Source organism: Xiphias gladius, chromosome 21 (genome assembly GCF_016859285.1).
Source record: "Xiphias gladius isolate SHS-SW01 ecotype Sanya breed wild chromosome 21, ASM1685928v1, whole genome shotgun sequence".
In the NCBI taxonomy this organism is placed as follows: Eukaryota; Metazoa; Chordata; class Actinopteri; order Istiophoriformes; family Xiphiidae; genus Xiphias; species Xiphias gladius.
Genome location: NC_053420.1, coordinates 20,660,099 through 20,679,713, shown reverse-complemented (window position 1 = coordinate 20,679,713; position 19,615 = coordinate 20,660,099). Strand labels below are relative to the sequence as shown.

Below are 19,615 nucleotides of genomic sequence, written 5' to 3'. Positions count from 1 at the left end.
AATAGCAAGTGGTCGCTACACGCTCCGCTTTGAGTACCACGGACACACCGGTCTATCTAGCCCTTTAATTAAATGACATATTATAATAGCACAAAAAAAATGTTTTAACGTTTAATTCTCATAAAATGCTGCCGGCTACTTAGTGTCAGTGGAGAGCAAACCAGCAGTTTGCCGCGTACTTTATTAGCACTGACGATTGATCTACTCAGCCTAAAAGTGCACCCCGGACCGAGGCGCAACACGCATGACTTCACTGGGCTAAACTGATTTTAAAATGGGATCGTTTGCGCACGCTGGCCACGAATTTTGTTTGGGGACATGTAACTCGCCAGATGGAGCACCAGACCACCGCACAACCTGAGTGTAACTAACTTATTGAGGGGCCCGCACCTGGCGAGATGAGTGGACCTGGAAGGGTCCGCTGTGTGGGCTTTAATTGTAGGCTTGTGAGCTGTGGTCCTGGGTCTGGTTTTAATTCTGTTCTAAAGCAATATACACGTAACACACTTATCCAAATATATACGATACACAGAGTGAAACCTATATGTGCACATTTTCACTTCTTCTGTGATGATGTAGTCCAGAGTCGGGGAGACAATGCAACAGCAAGACAATTGTCAGTACGACTATAAAGATATGAAACACTGCCATTACGACATGCTATAGTTATAACTAGAGTCCCAACAGCTGTTGAAGTAGTAACAACAAGAGTGCCTTAGTTTTCAGCGGGGGGGGTTCACTTACTGTGCCCACTGTCACAGCTGCACTCTGACACAAGCTCACTTCCACTGCTTTCATCGCTAAGTACAGCCCGGGGAGTCACGGGGTGAGGAAGGGTGACCAATAGCGTAGCAGAGCCGTTTACCTGTGTGCCGCGGCTGAGGGCGGTGATTGGTCGACCGGCCGGCCGGCCGGCCGCGCTGCCTTGAGGTGACGTCAGGAGGAGCGCTGCTGGTGAGGCTGCCAAGTGCGGAGTCAGTGTGAGAGCGCTCCGGGCGGGAGAGTGAGACGGTGTACGCTTGGACGCTTGGACGCTTGGACGCTGGACGCTGGACACGGCTGACGGACGCCGCTGACTGCCACACTTCAGGTAGGAGCGACCGCTGCCGCGCTGTCACGACACAAACTTTAACGGACTCTTCCGCAAAGGCCAGATAGGTGTTGGAGCGCGGCTTCGTGCCAGTGTTTTGACGGCTCGTTTTTTTCCGAGCAACATTTAGCAGAGAGTAACGTTAGCTAACGGTAACGGGCGCTTTACATTTACTCTCTTTGCCTTTACGCGAGGGCTTTTGTTTCAACGTCAGCCGGAGGAACGTCTGGAAGGACTTTAAAACTATCACTCGTTTTTAGCGTTTCTGCAGGAGGGGCCGCTGAAGTTAGCAGCAGCCGTCGCTCCGGTTATGCAGATGCACTTTCATTCATATAAAAGGACCTCTGTGCGACTGAGGCAGCAGCTTCGAGGATCAGACCCTGACATGGCATACTGTATGGTAGGGACTGAGGTCATGGCTCACTTGCCTTCCTCCGTGCCCGCTGAATTATTGTAGATTAAGACAAGTTTATGCGGTATGGTCCGACCATCTACCAATAACTAAATGTTGTCTTGACAGAGCCCTGACAGTATTATTATTAATCTTAAGAGCAGAAATAGGGCTTTTTTTATTCCATTTTTCCCCCACTGCTTTCCTTGAATGCTAGTTCTTTAAGTATTTTTAGTTTTTACCCCTTACCTCATTTTCTCATTTCCCCTTCACCATTTTTGTTCCTCTGTCCATTTCCCTCTCTCTCTCTCTCTTACACACACACACAGACACAGACACACACGCACACGCACACGCACACACACACACACACACACACACGCACGTCCCCACCTATGGGATCTTTTAAGGAGAAGTCTGCTTATCAATTAATAAGCTCACTTTGAGAGGAGATTTGTTGTGCGTCACTGTTAGTAAATCGCTCTCTGTGTTTACCAGTCAGCCAGTGGGTGCATGCGGTTGAATGACAGAGGGCTGTTGAGGGTCTGTCAAGGGAACGATGGTGGCGATTAGTTGGACAGTTTCCTGATTCCTATAATAGTTCACGTTGACAGTGTTCGAGTTGGTAAACAGTGAAACACAAACTGCGTCTGCGCCGCTCTCTGTGTGTTCGTTCTCTTAAACACATTGCACTTGGCTCATGGGAAAGAATTACTCGCCCACCACATCGGCGACCTGGGACCTTTGTCGGTTCAAACCATTTGAGCCAATGAATCGTTTTTATTTGTTGTGCTAAATATGTGAATGGAATTTTGTTTTTGCATTTCACCCTGGTTGACATGCATATCTCTACTTGTCTGCAAATTCCAAAGAAACCGCAGGTTTCCAAAAGAGACAATAGAGTCACTAAGGTGGGTAATAACAAATGTAGGTAAGAGTGAGACAAAATCAATATTTGTCCGTGTTTAAAGACAACAGAGAAAAAAATGGTTAAGTGCGTTTTGTGTCCTTTAACATGGACACAAACTATACAATTTAGAGAAAACAAGTGGATTTGTCCGGAGATGCGTTCAGGAGCTCAGTTTGGTCAAGTTTACAATATTTAGACTTTTTTTTTCTCCTTTTTTTTTTTTTTTTTTTTTTTACATCAGCTGCAGATGTTTGTCTGTTTGTATGTTTGATTCTGTGTTTATGTGTATGTGTGTGTGTGTGTGTGTGTGTGTGTGTGTGTGTGTGCGTGCGTGCGCGCGCGCAAGTGTTGCGAAAAGCTTTAACGCCTTTACACTAAATTTCACACTCAAAAACGGCAGCTACGTGTCATTTTGTCACGTCTAACTGTGCTTGTGTGTATATGTGTGTGTGTTTCTTCTGTCCACTGCACATCACAGGAATGGGAAACCAGTGAGTACAGCGACTCTCTCTGTGTATACCTTAAACAAGGGTGAATGCTGCATGTCACATAGCACTGAGGGAATGTGGTTGTGGTATCATGCATCCCCCCAATCTCAAATCCTTTTCAATCCTGTTGCTTCTTGAATTTTGAGCAGCTTATCTTCACCCCCTGGCCAAAAGTCATGTCATCAGTGGACATGAAGGGGCTGTTTTTGGCCTTCTACTTGCTCATCCGGTACCTGCATGTGTCTCTCCTCTACTCTCCTACATTTTTAAAACCTGCCCCTATCTGCCCGTGCGTGTTTAAAACTTGACCCTTATACTGCTGTTTGTAGCATTTGCCTGTTTGAAAAACAGACCTCCTTGCTCAACTTTGATATTGTCCTTAAAGCTCCAGTGGCTTGAAGTGTGTTGTTTGAACTGTGATATGAAGTTGCCTAATATAAACTTAATCCAGATGTTTGTGCCACTGAAGTGAAGTCCGAGTGTTATGAAGGAGATACAGGTGTACAGCATGTAGTTATTTCCTTGGAATACAGTAGCTACAAGTGGATTTCTAAAATGAACATAACCAGTGACAAGCAAGGGTTGATGCATTCATAGACTTTAAATGACTTTGATGTTCAGTATCACCCATTCTCAGTGCATGAATTAACATGAATCTCCATGAATCTCCATATTAGCAAGGTGAGATGCTACAAACAAGCAGTATGTAAGAGGTGTTTTCTCCAGCTTCACTTTCCTCCAAATGGTATTGTTTCTGTTTCAGTTATTTTTAGCCTAAAGGTTGCAACAAACTATTGTTTTTATTTTTGACTTATCCATGTTGATACAAGATTTCAGGGTATCAATTAATAATTTAACTTAGAAATTGCATAAAAATACTGACGTAGCTCTAGCAACAGTTTACCTGAGCCTAAAGAAATTGCTGAAATAGCTTTTTCTGACCAGTAGTGAAAGTGTATTTTTGTGTTTAACCAATGTGAAATGGAGAAACGAAAGCATATCCTCAGAGTAAAGAAGCTAAAACCAACAAATGATTGGCATTTTTGCTTAGTAAATGATTTATCAATGATGGTTTGCATAATTATGAAATATTTCTGTATCAGTTGGCTAACCTCACCTCACAACCAGATGTTAGAAAGACTAAAGGATCCCAACATCCCAGAACATACGAAAAACACCCTATTCCCTACACAGAAACGGTTCTGTATTCTTTTGTATTTTCAGACACTGATTACTATGCTTTGACCCTACTCATAATAATTTTTCAATGAAAACATTGGAGGAAAATATTATGTAATGGATCCTCAAATTCCACTGATAGAGAAATCAGACTCCAGGAACAGAGGCTGCAGGAAAGCAGATTTACCAGCAAAGCTTGTAAACACATTTGACTGGACTTCCTCTTACTGCTTCCCCTAAGCACATTACTTTGCTTACTGTTTTTTCAGGCCAATTTAAAGGTACTTCATTTTACCTCAAACACTTTGTATGGCACTCAAAATGCAGTAGAGGGAATACTGTACTAGAAAATGACTCAGATATGCGTTCCAATGTTAAATTAATTTTAAGTTCATAAATAATTTTTTTTTCCTTGTGATTTTGGTTACATTGTTCAGTAAGTTTATATCAGATGTACACAAAGTTGTACATCTAATCACAAATAGAATCTGGTGTAAGTACTTAACAAAATACATTGTCTGTGACTCGATAATGCATTTAAAATCAGACAGTACCTCCTCTATGGTCATCTGGAAGCGTAGCTAATGAATTGTACTGTATGTAGTATATACCTGATCAGGTTATATAGTTTTTTTCACCACTCCTTGTGTGTGATTCATCCTTCTAATCCAATCTTCTAATCCATTTGTGTAGTTTTTTTTTTTTTAACTAAACATAACGTACTGCAGCTAGCCATCGAAGTGACCAGAATGATTTCCACCCTAGCTGCCACCTGCCATTAGACACTAAAGCAATTTAGACTCTCAGAAACCATAGCAGCTCCTGTAGGTTTCCATGACGACACATACGAAACCGACTTCTGACATTAGTGAAAGCAGCAACAGGGCCGCCGCGTGCGTGTGCGCGTGCGCGTGTGTGCGTGCGCGCGTGTGTGTGTGTGTGTGTGTGAGACATGGCACACGTGTAGAACAATTTATTAATCGTGTGTGTGCATGTGTGCACCTCAATGCTGCTAGAAGAAGCCATGTCCTTTTAACATTCATTCTGAGATAACTGCAGTATTAATCCAAACCCCTGTCTATCACTTATTGCCATTCATACACACAGTTCAGCATTAAAATGAGCTGACTTTGAACTAACTGGGAGACAATTAACTGTGCCATTATATCGTCTTTAACAAAACAGCACTCTTACGGTCTAGAACAATATGTTGCATCATCTTATAGAGACAGACCGTGAAGTTGCCAGGCAGGCAGCAGGAACAGAGGAGGAGTGAGGCATGCTGATATGAACAGGGCTATTTTAGTCAACGAGGTCTTGAGTTATAGGCACTTTCTGTGTTTAGATGATGATAGCTGTGACAGCAGGGTCCTCTGTGATCACTCCCACTCTTGAGAGTATGGTGAGGATAAACATCTGAATGTTAGCTTCTCCTGAGAAATATGAGCAAGTGAGACAAAAGTGACAACAGGACGCAACCAAAGAATTAACACTGTTTGTGTCGTTTTCTAACTGCTAAAGGTAGCATTGTATTTATACAACATACCCTGGCATATTTGATTGTGAAGCTAATTCGTAGCACCTCACTTAGACGTGAGCATTATACAAGCCCAGTAAATTAACAAACACATTACAGATAAGCTTTGTTTTGTTTGTTTTCAACAGTGTGCTTTTTCAAACAGAAGCTCAACTTAAAGTTTGAGTAATCAGTAGCATTGTTACACCAAAGTAAGCATCAGGGAAAAACTTTGGTCTGCTGTTTTTAAGAATTTGTCGTCCTGAGTTATGTGATCTGGAACCCACAGCCCTGTTCACAACCAGGGCTTTATGCAGCTCTGACACTGAGTACTGTACATTTGAACTCATATACTTCTACATAGTTAAACTGTAGTTTATTCATTAACCTTGTAGATATTGCCCATGACTTTTAGCCCCCTCTGCCATAAATTCCACTCTTGTTGATTATAAAAATACTTGAACACGGCTGCAGGACATAACTTCATAACAAGTCCAACAAAAGAAAAGAAATCCTTTACATTTAGACCAGATCCTCTGTACTATCTTCCGTGTTCAGTCTCCACAGTAACCACTACATTGCAGCGACCACTTTGAATGACATCGAAACCCTGAAGTCGCAGACGCCCAAATTTACCTGTGACGTATGTTCCAGTATAATGGATGAAATACAGCCTGAGCCTATGTTCAATATCCTGTGTCATACGATATGTTTTGTGTGTGACGAGAGTATTAGAGAGGAAGCAGGGTTCACCACATTCTTTAGTCACTTGAGTGACATGCAATAGCCTGGAGCAGAATATTGCAACTCTCAGTTTGTCAATAGTGGTAATTTTTTGACAAACTAATACAGTAACTGTCTAGTTTGGGATGAATCCTTTCTGAAAGTATGAAATAGAATCATTTTGATAATATGAAAATTATTAATTTCTATGATTTTTTTTTTTTTCTCATCATGAAATTTGATTGGGCACAACATTCAGTCAGGTACTTCTATACAACCTTTAGCTGCAGAAATTGCTGCTAATGCAAACCCCAGCCGTTGAGCCCCAAAAATGAAAATATTCACAACAAAACAACATAATAATCGCCACACAGCAACGTGACACAGGACCTTCCATTAAATAGCAGTTATTACACATGGTAAATGTAAAGTACTTTTAATTGCCGCTGTGTTTGAAAGTTTGCTATACAAATAAACCTCCCTTGTCTTACAATGTATGATATGTTGGATGTTTTTTGGATATTTCCCAACTGGCATAATATATTGCATATTAATGTGTCAACACAAGTGGCAAACACTATAAGGAATTCACTGATGTCAGTAACCCATTAAAAAAAAAGATTTTAGATTCACATTAAAACAATCAACTTTATGAAAAGTGAGTGCCATAATTTACTGCAAGTAGGTGGATGGAGGCTGTTAAAGTGTTGGTAATATTGAGCATTTCTTCCTTATCCTCTTTTTCCTCACTAGTATCGTTTCTGACCATAACAACAAGAAGATGCCACTGGGTGAAGATTGCCATGCCTGGAAGAAGAAGACCACAGATGTGAAAGAGAAGTATGACTTCAAAGAGATCTTGGGAACGTAAGTGTGCCAGCGCCAGCGGCAAAAACCCCTTGTGTTTCAGCCTTGCATGATAGAATTTTAACACTCTGGGAACCATGCCACAGTTTGAATGAAGGGTGCACATTTTTACATATTTAATGCATATTTGTCAGATGTTCTGTGAGATGGACACAAGACTGAAAATTAGCATTTTTTTTGTTTCTAATCCCAATGCTTTTGTATTGAATTGAATTTTTTTAATTATTATGCAGGTATTTGGGTGGATAATTATTGCTGCTCAATGACTGGATATCTCTGTTTGGTGTATTTTATAAATGTGCAGTATTTTTATGCTGGGCTACTCCTGACTTTTTTTTTTTTTCTCAGACCACGTCGTATTGCAATGTTAACACAGACATCTATTTTTGTGCTTTTGTTGAAATACTCAAAAACCTCTAAAAAATCTCTTTCCATTAAAACACAATGTTTAAAGACACTCTCTCCATGCTGGTAGACTATTTCCTTCAGATTCCATATTTATCCAGTGAAATCAATTTGACTAAAGGAGATGTCTGCAGGATGTGTCCTGAGCATCATTACAAATCTTGTGACATTTATCTTTGGGAAAAACTCCAAAAACCATTTCCCTTGGTAATCAAACGGATATTTTCCTATCAAAAAACAGGATTATTTGGGAGCAGCTAGTTTGTATGCAGTCTAATGCAATTTAATACAATAAGCCTGCAGTACATTTTCAGTCATAACATAGCACTACAATATATCTTTGTGAAGCTTATAATGTTCACTTTTGTTGACACTGTCATCAGAACTGGGTTGATTTACCTCTGACACAGTGTCAACAAAGCAGCCACAAAGCATCACGTTGAGAGGCTGATAGTCTGCTCCCTGCATTTAGACAGAACATTAGAAATACCTCTTTAGGAAAAGCAGTTCACAGTGAAGCAGCACCACTAAATACACAGCCTCATAAATTACCATGGAGTTGAGTCAACACCTCTGACACAGTGTCAACAAAAACTGAACATGATACACTTGACAAAGATAAAAGTTATTGCTGGGCTGCTGTACTGGATTATATTAGATTCTACAGATGTCGTTATCAAACTGGTAACTCTCAAGGATCTCTCAAAGGACAAAGACAGACTTAACTAGACCTAGAACATTGACGATAATTTATAAAAGCTAAACTGGCCAAAAGATGTGCATCACTGTGAAACAAGTTTTAAGTTTTGTAGTAATACATTAAGAGGTGTTTGTTTCCAGTCTTGGGTGTATGCTGGGACTAGTGCTGCTCAAGTAGCCCCTGTTTAGGTGTGCAGACCCACTTCTGTTCTACAGTAGGACTAGATATTAATTTTTTTATGATTTTGTGCTTGGACAGGCATGGGTCCTATTCATTTTAATCAAAGGGTTTCAGCGTTGAATTGGTCCTAAAATGAAAAAGTGGATGGCAATGACCATGTAAGACAATGATAGTGTTTGCGTCATTGCAGGACATTGGCAGTTTAACTCCCACATCAGCAGTACTTTCTGAGAAGAGCATTACTGCAGAATACTTTTGGGGTATTTTGCCCTTAGTTCTGTTGGCTGTGTCTTTGTTTCCTTATTTGCTGGTCTGCTTTTCTTGGTACCTCTTAAACGTCTTAAGTTTTGAGGACATTGTGTGTGTGTGTGTGTGTCATCGATTTTACTTAAAATGGTCATGCTTTGTATTTGGAGTCCATAATAGCGTCCTACTGCTTTTCATCTGTAGAACCTTAACTCATTCCCGGCATCTCCCAAACCCACCTTACATGGCAGTCTATGCTGCATTTATGCATGTGAGTAGGAACACCGTTTTAGTAGCTATACACTACTTGACTTGGTCCTCCTGTCTACATGGTCCTGCTGTCCATCCCACAGTGAAACGTTTGTCCAGCGTTCCCAAATTGAGAGAAGTAATTTGGAGCCTGGTTTATTCTCAAAGAACAAATTGCTCAGACAGTGTACAGAGATAAAATATCAGTTTTAATCCTACTTCTGTTTGTTTTACGATTCTTAATCCTGAATGGAGAGTGGATGTTTATCCAAGGTGTCTCACTCAAGCACCTTTTACATACAACCACATCCTTGTTAGTCTTGGATAAAGTTGTGTGAACACTAACTGAATCCAAGGTGAAGCCTAAGCTTCTTTTGTCAGTTTATGAAACCTCTCACAGAGGGTAAAAAAAATATTGTGAGCACTTAATGAAAAGGACTCAAAACCTCAAATAGCTTAATCACAGTGACCAACATTGCAACATAAGTCAGTCATAGCAGCTAAATGCCCACTTACCCTCTTCCCTGTATGTATCTTAAAGGCAAAATCCCAACCAAAAAATGAACTGCACGGGCCAAATAATCTGTGGCTGAATTGCAGGCGAAAAAATGAATAATTATTTAAGATTTCAGGGGAACAGACTCAAAGTTTATTGCAGCATATACCTAACACAGACAGACAGCATTAGAAAATGTAATAGTTGTCAGTTAAAAGAACGTAGTGAGGGTGACTGAAGTTGAGTGAGTGATAAAGCTAAATTTTAAGCAACCTAAAAATTCCTCCTATTTAAAATACTTGAGTCCTGAAATGCCTTTTTTTTCTAGCACCCTATACACATAGACAAAAGTAGAATATTATGTGCAGATCACATCAAATTGAAGCTGAATAAGTGTATAAGAACATTTGATAGGTGCGTACATGAAAATGCTCTCCTATCCTTACAACCCTGTCACTACCATCCCTCCAGTTCTCCACCTGCCCCCGGTTTGGTGCTGAGCTTGTTTATGGAGAGATCACCAACTCACCACATCACTCAGCTGTGTCCCACATTCGTTTGCCATTGCTGGATTGTTGTCTTGGTAACAACAGGAGACACTTTCCATAATGGACTCAAACAGTCACTATGGAAACAAAGTTTTTGATTTGCTATTAATAATCCACCAACGGGTGCATATATGTGCATTGTACAAGAAATAAACTCATTCTCTCTTTTACAGGAAAACACTGTTTAACAAAATGACACACATTTCTCTAAAAATGTGCTCAAGTGTCAGGAGCTTCGCTCACTGATATTTTGACCATGAAATACTGTAGGTGCTACGCATCGCTTCATCACTGAATCAAATTTTCACCCTGTCTTAAACATAAAAGCCCATCAGCCTACCTGTCCTGAACTAAGACAAAAAGTTCAATTATTAAATACAGCATAATGTACAGTAAACTTAAAAACAGTATTACAGCATATTCAAATTCTTTTGGCTGATCATTTATCGGCCTCTGCAAACAAAGCATACGATTGGTTATCTCGTATCCGCATTTAGATGTAATAACAATGTTTTCAGTGCACGTTAGCATGAAAAATATACCAAGACAAACAAATACTTCTTACATGCGACTATTTCCTTCAAATGTCTGCCTTTAGTAAAACAACAGTGATGTGGGTATTTGAAGTTGCATGCCAGTGGCATTTACGGGTTTGAACTGTGAATCCCCAGCCGCAGAAACATGTTTTTGTAATTAAACCAGATGGGGATTAATAAGGCACAAACAGACAACAGCTCTTTCACTGCAATCAAATCAAATCCTCACTCGCCTTCCTTCTTTTCTCATTTCTGTTACTTATGTTAATCTATCCACTCTCTCTCTCTGACTCTCTGTGTCTTTGTTTTTGTGTCTGTATCTGTCCAACTCAGCCCAAAACCAAATCCCTACTGTCAGAAATCCAGCTACATTTTGGCTCCCCATCCCTTTCACCTTCTATGTAACTGTTTCCTGGCTTCACACTGTGGAACGGGGATCCCAGTGTGTCCTGCTGCCCTTTGATTTTCAGCTGAAATTAGAGCTTTCATTATACAAGGGTACACAACTAGGGACACACAATTAAGTGCAAGACTGAACCATTGATCCTCTTCAGGGTTATTGTCAATAAGACATGGTTTACAGTCAAATAACAATCTACTCTTACAGTGAAATTGTTGGTCCCATTAAAAACATTTCTGATACTACTATGTGCAATGCCATAACTAGCTTTTTCTCACAAAATTTAATGAAGAATTCTACTTAAACCCCTTTTTAAACAAATTTTTTGCTCGCACATGCACACCCATCCAAATTTTTTTGCTTGGAAAATTTGGATTCCCTCGACTTCCCTTGTGCTTCCCTTGGCTTTATTTCAAATATTGACTTACCCTTCACTCTCCATTGTATGTTGTTCAGTATGTCACCATTCAAGCCTGGCTGGTTATAGCTTCCCAGGTCACTTGTTTGGAAAACTGATATTGATATTTTGTGTATAAATGCAGTGTGAACAACTACCAACTCACAGGTCTATTATAGATGTAGTCATTATGAAGAAATAGTACTCTGAATCTCTATGTCCTGTAATATTGATGTAAAGAGTACTAAACTCAATACAGCAAACAGAAGTAAAACAGTATAAGTGGAAGTTTAGTTTGACTATGTTTCCGTGTGTCTCAAAATTGGATTATGTGTAAACTAGCTATTCCTGTTTGTTCGCATTTACATCTGAATCTCACTATTCTCACTGCATTGTCAGAGTTTTTTTCACCCATTTCTGTTGTTAAGAGGTTGGTATTTTTACTTTAAATGTCTCAAAACAGCTCTGTGTTTTTTTTTATCTTTTTTTTTTTTTTTTTTTTTTTCTCCACTGTTCCCACACTCAGCTGCCGGCTTCGAGATTTCTCAACTGATGACAAACTGCACAAATGGGCCATGTTGCCTTGTCTGACATTTAAATGGCTGCTCATGTTCTCATGCCACAAGCAGTAAGGGGACATTCTCTTTATTTTCAGCCCAGAATACACTGCAAAACATAGAGGGGATGGAGCAATATGGGAAAAAGTAAGAGAGCGTGAAGTAATCGTTTAAAATCATTAGGGCTGATGGATTGGCCCCTGCCTGTCTCTGTCAGTTATGTCGAACGCTGACCCAGTAGCCCATGGAATCTCTAGTCGTATGATCAGCTATTGGCAACAGTTGATTTTGGAAGAATAGTGTCTGTGTGTGTGTGTGTGTGTGTTTGTGTGTGTGTACATGGGAGTAAGGGAAAGCCATAAAGAGAGCAAAAGGGTTCATAACAGCAACAATTGTTTTGGTTTGTTCATGAGCACATACAAAACTTTGGTAATTGACGGCTCGAAGTTGCTGTCTTTCTCTGTGTTTCTTTTTTATTACCTTTGCCTCCAGTGTTCGCATGTCTCTCTTCACCTCTCTGAATGAACACATAGGACCCCTTCATCACGCATTTTCTCTTTTCCAAAGCAAGGAGCCCTCTCACCCTCTTGGCTGTTATATTTTTATCTGACAGACTGAAGATCTCTCATTCAAACCTTCCTTGTGCATCACGGCTTATAGTGAGCTTATCTTCCTCATTGCCTATTTATCCACATTCAGTGGATAAAAGACCAGAGGGAAGAAATACAGATGGTTTTAGTGCTTGATATTTCTATTAGACAAGTCGCTCAAGCTGTATTTGAATAGGTGTTTTCCCGTTGATGGTCTAAATGTGTCAGAATCCAGAATCCACACGGATGATTTTTGTTGTTTTATGATACAGAAATTGTAGTCTGGGCTGGGGCACAATCTGGTAGTCAAAAGAGGAACCTTTTGCTCCACTTGTTCCCTCAAACTCATGCCTCTTGGCTACATTACACGGGTTTTAACACTGATTTGCCAGTCTGTCTGAGAGCTCTCTGCGGTTCAATAAGTCCACACTCACTGGGCCTCATATGTGTGTGTTGGTGTGTCTGTGTCAGCATGCTGAAGTGTTAGAGTGTTCACTTGCACTTGCAGATGTGTTGTGAAAGGCTATAGGTTGTGTGAAGCTGTGACTCGGCCCTAGTGTCACAGGTACTTGAATTAAATTATGACATCAAGTTATTTATAGACACCATGGAAAAGATCTTACAAAAATGTCCCAGTGTCCCAGAGAAAGTTTTTTGTAGGTGTGAGACACAGCTCTATGTTATATACTGCAAAGTATATCTTAATGGCATAGAAATTTAAAGGAGTAGTACTGTGTACTATCGCTGCAAAGTCATTAGCTCAAACTACAGATCCTGTGACCGGAGTTATCCCATCAGCAAAAGTGTTTTAACAATCCACAACAGAGTCTGCCTGTTTCCAGACTTCTGAAGCGCTGTCCACATCTCAGGTTTGTCCAGTGGTTGAATGAGATAAAGCAAAATGTCATATATTATCAGGCAACAACAGAATGCACATTCTATACTCTACTGCCAAGGCTTTGTCCTCCTTTCAGAGAGGTCTAAGTATTTGTGTTTATGAAGCTTATGTGCTGGGAATGTATGAAATACATGAAAACAGCCAAATGACAGATGTTACAGTGTTGTGAATAAAGTGAGGTGCAAGGCACAGTAACGTTTGCAGTAAGTCACCTAACCTAAGATATTTAAAGGAGAATTGTAATATTTTTAATGCAGCTAGGAACTATCTGACCTCATTTTACATTTTACTTCATTAAAACCAGTGTATTGCACCATTTCCAAGTGTTAGGAGTCACTGTTTGCCAGAACCTTTCAAAACTTTTCCATTTTTAGCTTAGGGTTGAGTGTAAACTCAAATGAAACACGTTTTTAGGAATGTGCTGAAGGTTTATATGAACCTCATCCATCCTTTAGCCTTTAGTTATTTATTGTCACTGCTTGTTATGGCCAGAATGAAGGAAAATTATACTTATGCATTTGTTATTAACAAACAGTCATCCAAAAACCAGAGGAGGAGGAGCCGAGAAATGGAGTTTGAGGAAAATTCAGCACAGACCAACTTTTTGGGGTTCGATTTTTGTTTCTCCTTGATTATTCAGTGTTTGTATGCTGAGTCAGAGTCAAATGAAATTCAAATTCAATCCAAAATGATGATTGACAAATTAGTTCAGATAAAAGGACACAGCCATATTTTATGGAGCAGATGAGTCTCCCAGCATGAGAGCTGTCCCACTTCATCTATTTTTCATCTGTCTCTCGCTCCATGCTTCTCTTTTTCTGTCTCGGTCCTAAATCTTCCTCTCTCCCCATCATTTAATACTTTATCAGATTCATCCCATTGTATTCCTGTGATATCTCTTATTGCAATCTTAGTTGTCTTCATCTTCCCCTAATCATGTCTCTGTTTCGCTTCAAGGGTGTCCCACATGTGCAAAGGCCTTTCTAGATTTCTAAAAAAAAATTATTTTTTATTGATTAGCGTTTCTTAGCTTTTCTATTGTAAGGTTTTATTGTGTCTGAGCTGTAGGATGAGAAAGAGCTAAGGCCTCCTTTCATTAAAGAGGATGAAGCACGTGCAGTATCCTGCTCCTGTACTGTAACTCAAAGCATAGTACGACTTGTTACTGTGTGCCCTTGTAATTCTGTCTCAGCCACTGATAAGACCATACAGGATTTATGAGTAAAGCTTGTGACATGCTACTCTGTCTCTTTATCTTCATCTGTCTTCTCCCTCTTCTTTTCTATTCAGTCATTATTTGTGCTCAGAAAGTGTACAGATAAGACACTGGTCACCTTTAACCTAATTTATCAAGCATAATAAGACACATTCCAGAAATAACAATCAAGAGAGCTACTGATTAATTCTGAGACTAAATACACATTCACTCTGACTCTTCAGCAATGATCAGCAGAGTTCAACCATTGTTTTGAAAAATGACAAGTTCAAAGCCCGACCCTGAATCCTGAAAATCCATCCATGCCTATGGCACCCTCAGCCCTTCAGCCCTGTCCTGACCTAATTCGTTTCAGCTCAGCACAGCACAGCACAGCACAGCAAAGGCACAGCACAGCACAGCACAGCTCAGCTCAGCTCAGCTCAGCTCAGCATGGCATAGCCTGCAGTTCCGGGAATACACACACACACACACACACACACACACACACACACACACACACACACACACACACACACACACACACACACAGTCGTTTCTTTATGACTTTAGAGGACATTACATTGACTTACATTCATTTCCCGGAGACTCACTCTAGGCTTAACCATAACTACTACTTGCCTAACCCTAACCCTAACTCTAACCTTACTCTAACCTTACTGTACTGACAAGTCCCCACAATGTGACTGTGTAAAGAGATTTAGCTCCCTGCAACATGAGTAATACCTGGACCACAAACACATATAGGCCCACTGTCTGGCCCACTTATGCATCTCCATCTGCTCGCAACAATATACCCCTCCCCAACAACTCTAAGTACACATGTGGGCTTATCATGTACATCTTCCCACAGTCTTTTCCATTGTTATATTCCCTTATTGTCCACATTCCCCGCACGACAAGCTTTCCACATATCAGCAAACTGACATGAAAAGAATTTCCTTATGCTTTTTATCTCCGGGCCCAGAAATCTTTAGGGAAGCATGTTCTTTACTTTGCAGCTTAATTACAATCCATTAAATGATGTGGTTAGGGATTTTGTCTTTTTTTTTTTAAGTGTGTATTTCAAAGGAATTCCTTTCAATAAGTAGTCTTGAAACAGAGGAAAGTAGGATCTGTTGTTCTCTTACATGGATAATAAAGCACTTGAAGTTGCACTAACTTAGCTTAGGCCACTAGATGCGTTAGCAGACAATTGCCTGCACATCCTCCGCAGAACAACATTATCCTTCCTTTCATTGTATCTGGGGCCACCTGGCAAATTTAAGTGGAATGTCTCCACCAATTCCTGAGAAAAATGTTTTTTATTTAGCTTGCTAGATGTTTGATATTCTTTAGTAGCACTGAAGTGAAACTGAAAACAGCTGCCTGCTGCTACTGGAAATGAGATTGTTAAGCAAGGTTACAGGAACACAACGAAACTGTACGTCACACACTGGCCATTAATGAAGTCAAAACCTTCAATACTGTTGTTCAATACTTATGTATGCGTAGATTTACAATTGTTTGCATTTTACATATTAACAAATGGTAAGCGCTATATAAAAAGGTGAAAATTTTTTAGTTGGTGGCTCATAGTATTTGTTGTACAGACCAGATGTCCAGATGTCTAACAATGTAAATTGTTAGTCATCGCCTCGTTCAGATTTATTGATGGACAGAAGTGTTTGTGAAGTAAGGACTCCAGTGTCATATTTGTCTTAAGCCGTTTTGATTGATCACTCCTGCTAATGCCCCTCCTTGCTGCTCATTTTTTGGATGAAGCTGTTCAGTTTTCTTGATATGGTGAAGAAATTTCCTCTTAGTGAGCCATAGTGTAGAGTTCACTGGGGTCTTCAGCCAAAGGACACAGTTACGGGCAGTGATTTAAACATACCAGCACTATGGCAACACTCATATTAAGGGAATATCAAAATGAGATACCAGTAGATTAGATATGTTATCAGTCAAAAGTATACTTAATGAATCCCTTTTTTTATTACAGTTTCATATTTGGAGTTTAATGGTACATGTATTCATCGTGAACCATTTTCAGTTCAGTGTGTGGCCAAAGCAATAATCAGCAACGTAGAAATGTTTACTACTGCCGTTCTCAGATAAAGAAAGCGATTGTGGTTTGGTTGTGCAGATCTTCATGTTTCGAGGGCCAACAGAGCAAAGATGGTCCTTTTATGTTTCAGGGCCAGTATCACAGTTGGGTATCTTTCAGCTCTGATTGGACCAGATGGTCCTTCCCTATGTCTCTCTGACCTTTCCACGGTTACCATTTAGTCATCTGTTTACATACCTTTTCGACCAATTTCACAGCAAAACAGATGGCACAATTGGTTGGAGTTTGAGAAATGTGGGATTTCTTTGAACAAAAAATGCATGGTCAAGGAAGGTTTGTATTCTCAAACTACCACACCATATGAAGAATGCTTCCTTGTTTATTTTTTAAAATGTGTACTTGCATTTGAGTTTATTTTAACATGGCATATGTACTGTACACATCTGCACTGGCACAGAAACCTACGTAACACAGGAGATGGTAACAACAGGCAATAACGTTTCACAAAAAGAGAGGGGACTGACCAGGAGCAACCTGTATGTCTTTAGGAGACTGTTACAAGAAATTGGCATTAATTGCATAAAGAGAGTGGGCCTCGGTTCATTATGCTAAAAGTCAATGCAGATTGTGTTTGTCTTGTGATGATTGCATGTTAAAGTGTGTCAGTACGAGTTAACAGTATATTTATTTTCTTTGTTTTCATTGAAAATCATTAGATCTGGGCTGGTTGATGTTAATGCGCATTTGCATTAATGTCATGTGCCTGTGTATGTCTGTTGTATAGGTCTCACATGCCATCGAGCACACGAGTATGCATGATAGCATGTGAGATCCTAATTCCTTGGCTTTAAGTTCCTTTGATATACCGAGTGAAGCATCGTGGGATACACACATGAAAGGGTTGCTTGTAGTGACAGAAACTAAGCAACACCAAGTCTGTATTTAAAGCAAGCAGTTTACTCAGAGACAGAAACTGGTGTAAAGTGTTTGGATACAGGTTTTGTACACACAGCACAATGTTCGTCACTAAAATATATGCTGTTTCAATTGCATGAAAATATTTACCTTGTTTGATGCGCCACACCTTTAAATTTTGTTATTGCATGTCTATATTTAAACTCTTGTGTAAAGTATTTTCACAGTGAATTTCTGAGAACACTCCGATAGTTGCAGTAAGCACGTCTTTGTTGGGGGGTCAAATGGTTAATAAGTGCGCAGTGGTTCTATGTGTGTTTGTGTGTCTGTGTGTGTGTATATATATCCTCTTCCTGGACAATGTCCAATGGTGGTGATAAGAATGTCCTGTTAGGAACAGGAGCAGCTCAGTAAACACAGTTGTTTACATTATAATCCAGCTGAAACCTTTGTTAAAGCTTTCAGCGAACTCGCCACACTATTCTGAACCCATCAAATATTCCCCACAATTATACTATGTATATTTTCTAAGCCAGCACTGTGTCAGTGGAAGGGTAAACAATTACTTTAGATTTGTTTTTCTGAACTAGAAGGTATGTTTTGTAGAGACATCAAGTAATGCATTTACATAAAAGTTATTGAAAAGGTTGTACCACTATGGTTAGTGTAACATCTGTTCCACTGCTGGATACATGCAGCAGGCTTCTAAGGTTCCATACATTACTTATAGTAGGAGTATAATGCTTTTCTACAGTACAGTCTTTAGACAGACATTGGGGTGAGGGAGCCTATGCTCACTTCAGGAGTTTGGTAGCATGTTATTCATCAGGACTGTTTCCCCATGTAAACCTTTCAATAGTGTCTTTGTTGTAACATCTCAGCATATTTATCAAACATGAAAACTGAGCATTATTCTCCTCTGCCTCCCTCTTATGTCCCTCATCTCCACAAGTGCTTGTCAAATTCTTTTTTAATCTCAAAATTTATCACAAGGATAAAACATCAGTGAGTTGTTATTATAAACAAATGTCATTGACAGTAGAACAAAGCAGACCATTGCCAATACACTTCCAGTATTATTATTATCATTATTATTGTTATTACTATTATTATTATTATTATTATTACACCCAGAATGAACATTGTCATTTGCAAAAACTGCCTTGTTTTATGGATTGTGTTGCAAAGTCCACAATTAATGAAATTTGCCTGTTTTAAGTGAGCTTTGTAGCTTCTAAAAAATGAAGTACTCATTGACTTTGTCACCTTTCTCTGCTTTGCTACTGTTAAACTACATCTTAGCATTCACCATTAGTGTGTAACTGCCAAGTGGTAGGCTAATGCTGAGCATTCACAACAGCAGCCCCTGTTCAACAAAAGTAACAGTCTCAATTTAAAGGTGTTGTGTTAGAGAGTATTGCACAGCACAAAGAAAACATTGCCCTACAGTTAACTGACATTCAGAAAGAAGGAAGTGTCTGTTGGAACTACATTAAACAATGTCCAGTGCCACTTGGTGACAGGGCGTCAGGAGTAAAAGGTTTCTCCTTTCGACAAACAATGTTCTTTAGGCTCTGTCTGCAGTCCAACGCTTGTTGTGCCAGAGGTTCAACAACTTAATCACTTTACATTGCTTTTAACCAGTGATGCAGACTCATCAGACCTCACACTGGTTACATATAAATATTTGAATTAAAGTTATCTGAAGCAGCTCATATGGCGAAATTTATGTCACTTAACAAAGATGTGACACTGGTAGCGGTTTGCCTGAAAAATAATGAACAAATAAGCGGACTATACATAGGATGCATTAGTGTTCTCGGATTTTCTCAATGTTTGTGTGAACCACTGTTTGACACTTCCCCAGAGCCTCTTGGCCTGTCAGTGAGTGCATGGAGAATGTCAACCAAATCCCCCAGATGCTACAGAGGAATTTGCAGCACTGACAACCTCCTCCACAGCTGGATTCCTGCCAAAGCTAATGGCCTTTCTTTGGCAGTTATACTTTCGTGTTGAGATGTGACCACAACACCGCACTCCCAGGATAATCGTCACTTTGATCTGGCAA

The 19,615-nt window shown here is 39.8% G+C and overlaps 1 protein-coding gene across 4 annotated transcripts in view; it reads left to right on the top strand.

Annotated features, from left to right (window-relative positions):
- The first annotated feature begins 924 nt into the window (after positions 1–924).
- The window catches only part of camk1b (calcium/calmodulin-dependent protein kinase Ib), a 36,498-nt gene continuing 17,807 nt past the window's right edge, over positions 925–19,615 (top strand). Inside the window, exons 1-3 of one of the 4 annotated variants that reach the window (XR_005706282.1) lie at positions 925–1,090; positions 2,870–2,882; positions 7,051–7,164. Coding sequence is in view for 3 of the 4 variants with exons in the window: in XM_040115546.1 (XP_039971480.1) it covers positions 2,872–2,882; positions 7,051–7,164 (125 nt within the window). In the remaining variant the exon portion in view is untranslated. Of the gene's footprint in view, positions 1,091–2,304; positions 2,393–2,869; positions 2,883–7,050; positions 7,165–19,615 lie in introns of those variants that run through there. The other 3 variants (XM_040115546.1, XM_040115547.1, XM_040115548.1) reach the window with 3 other exon arrangements.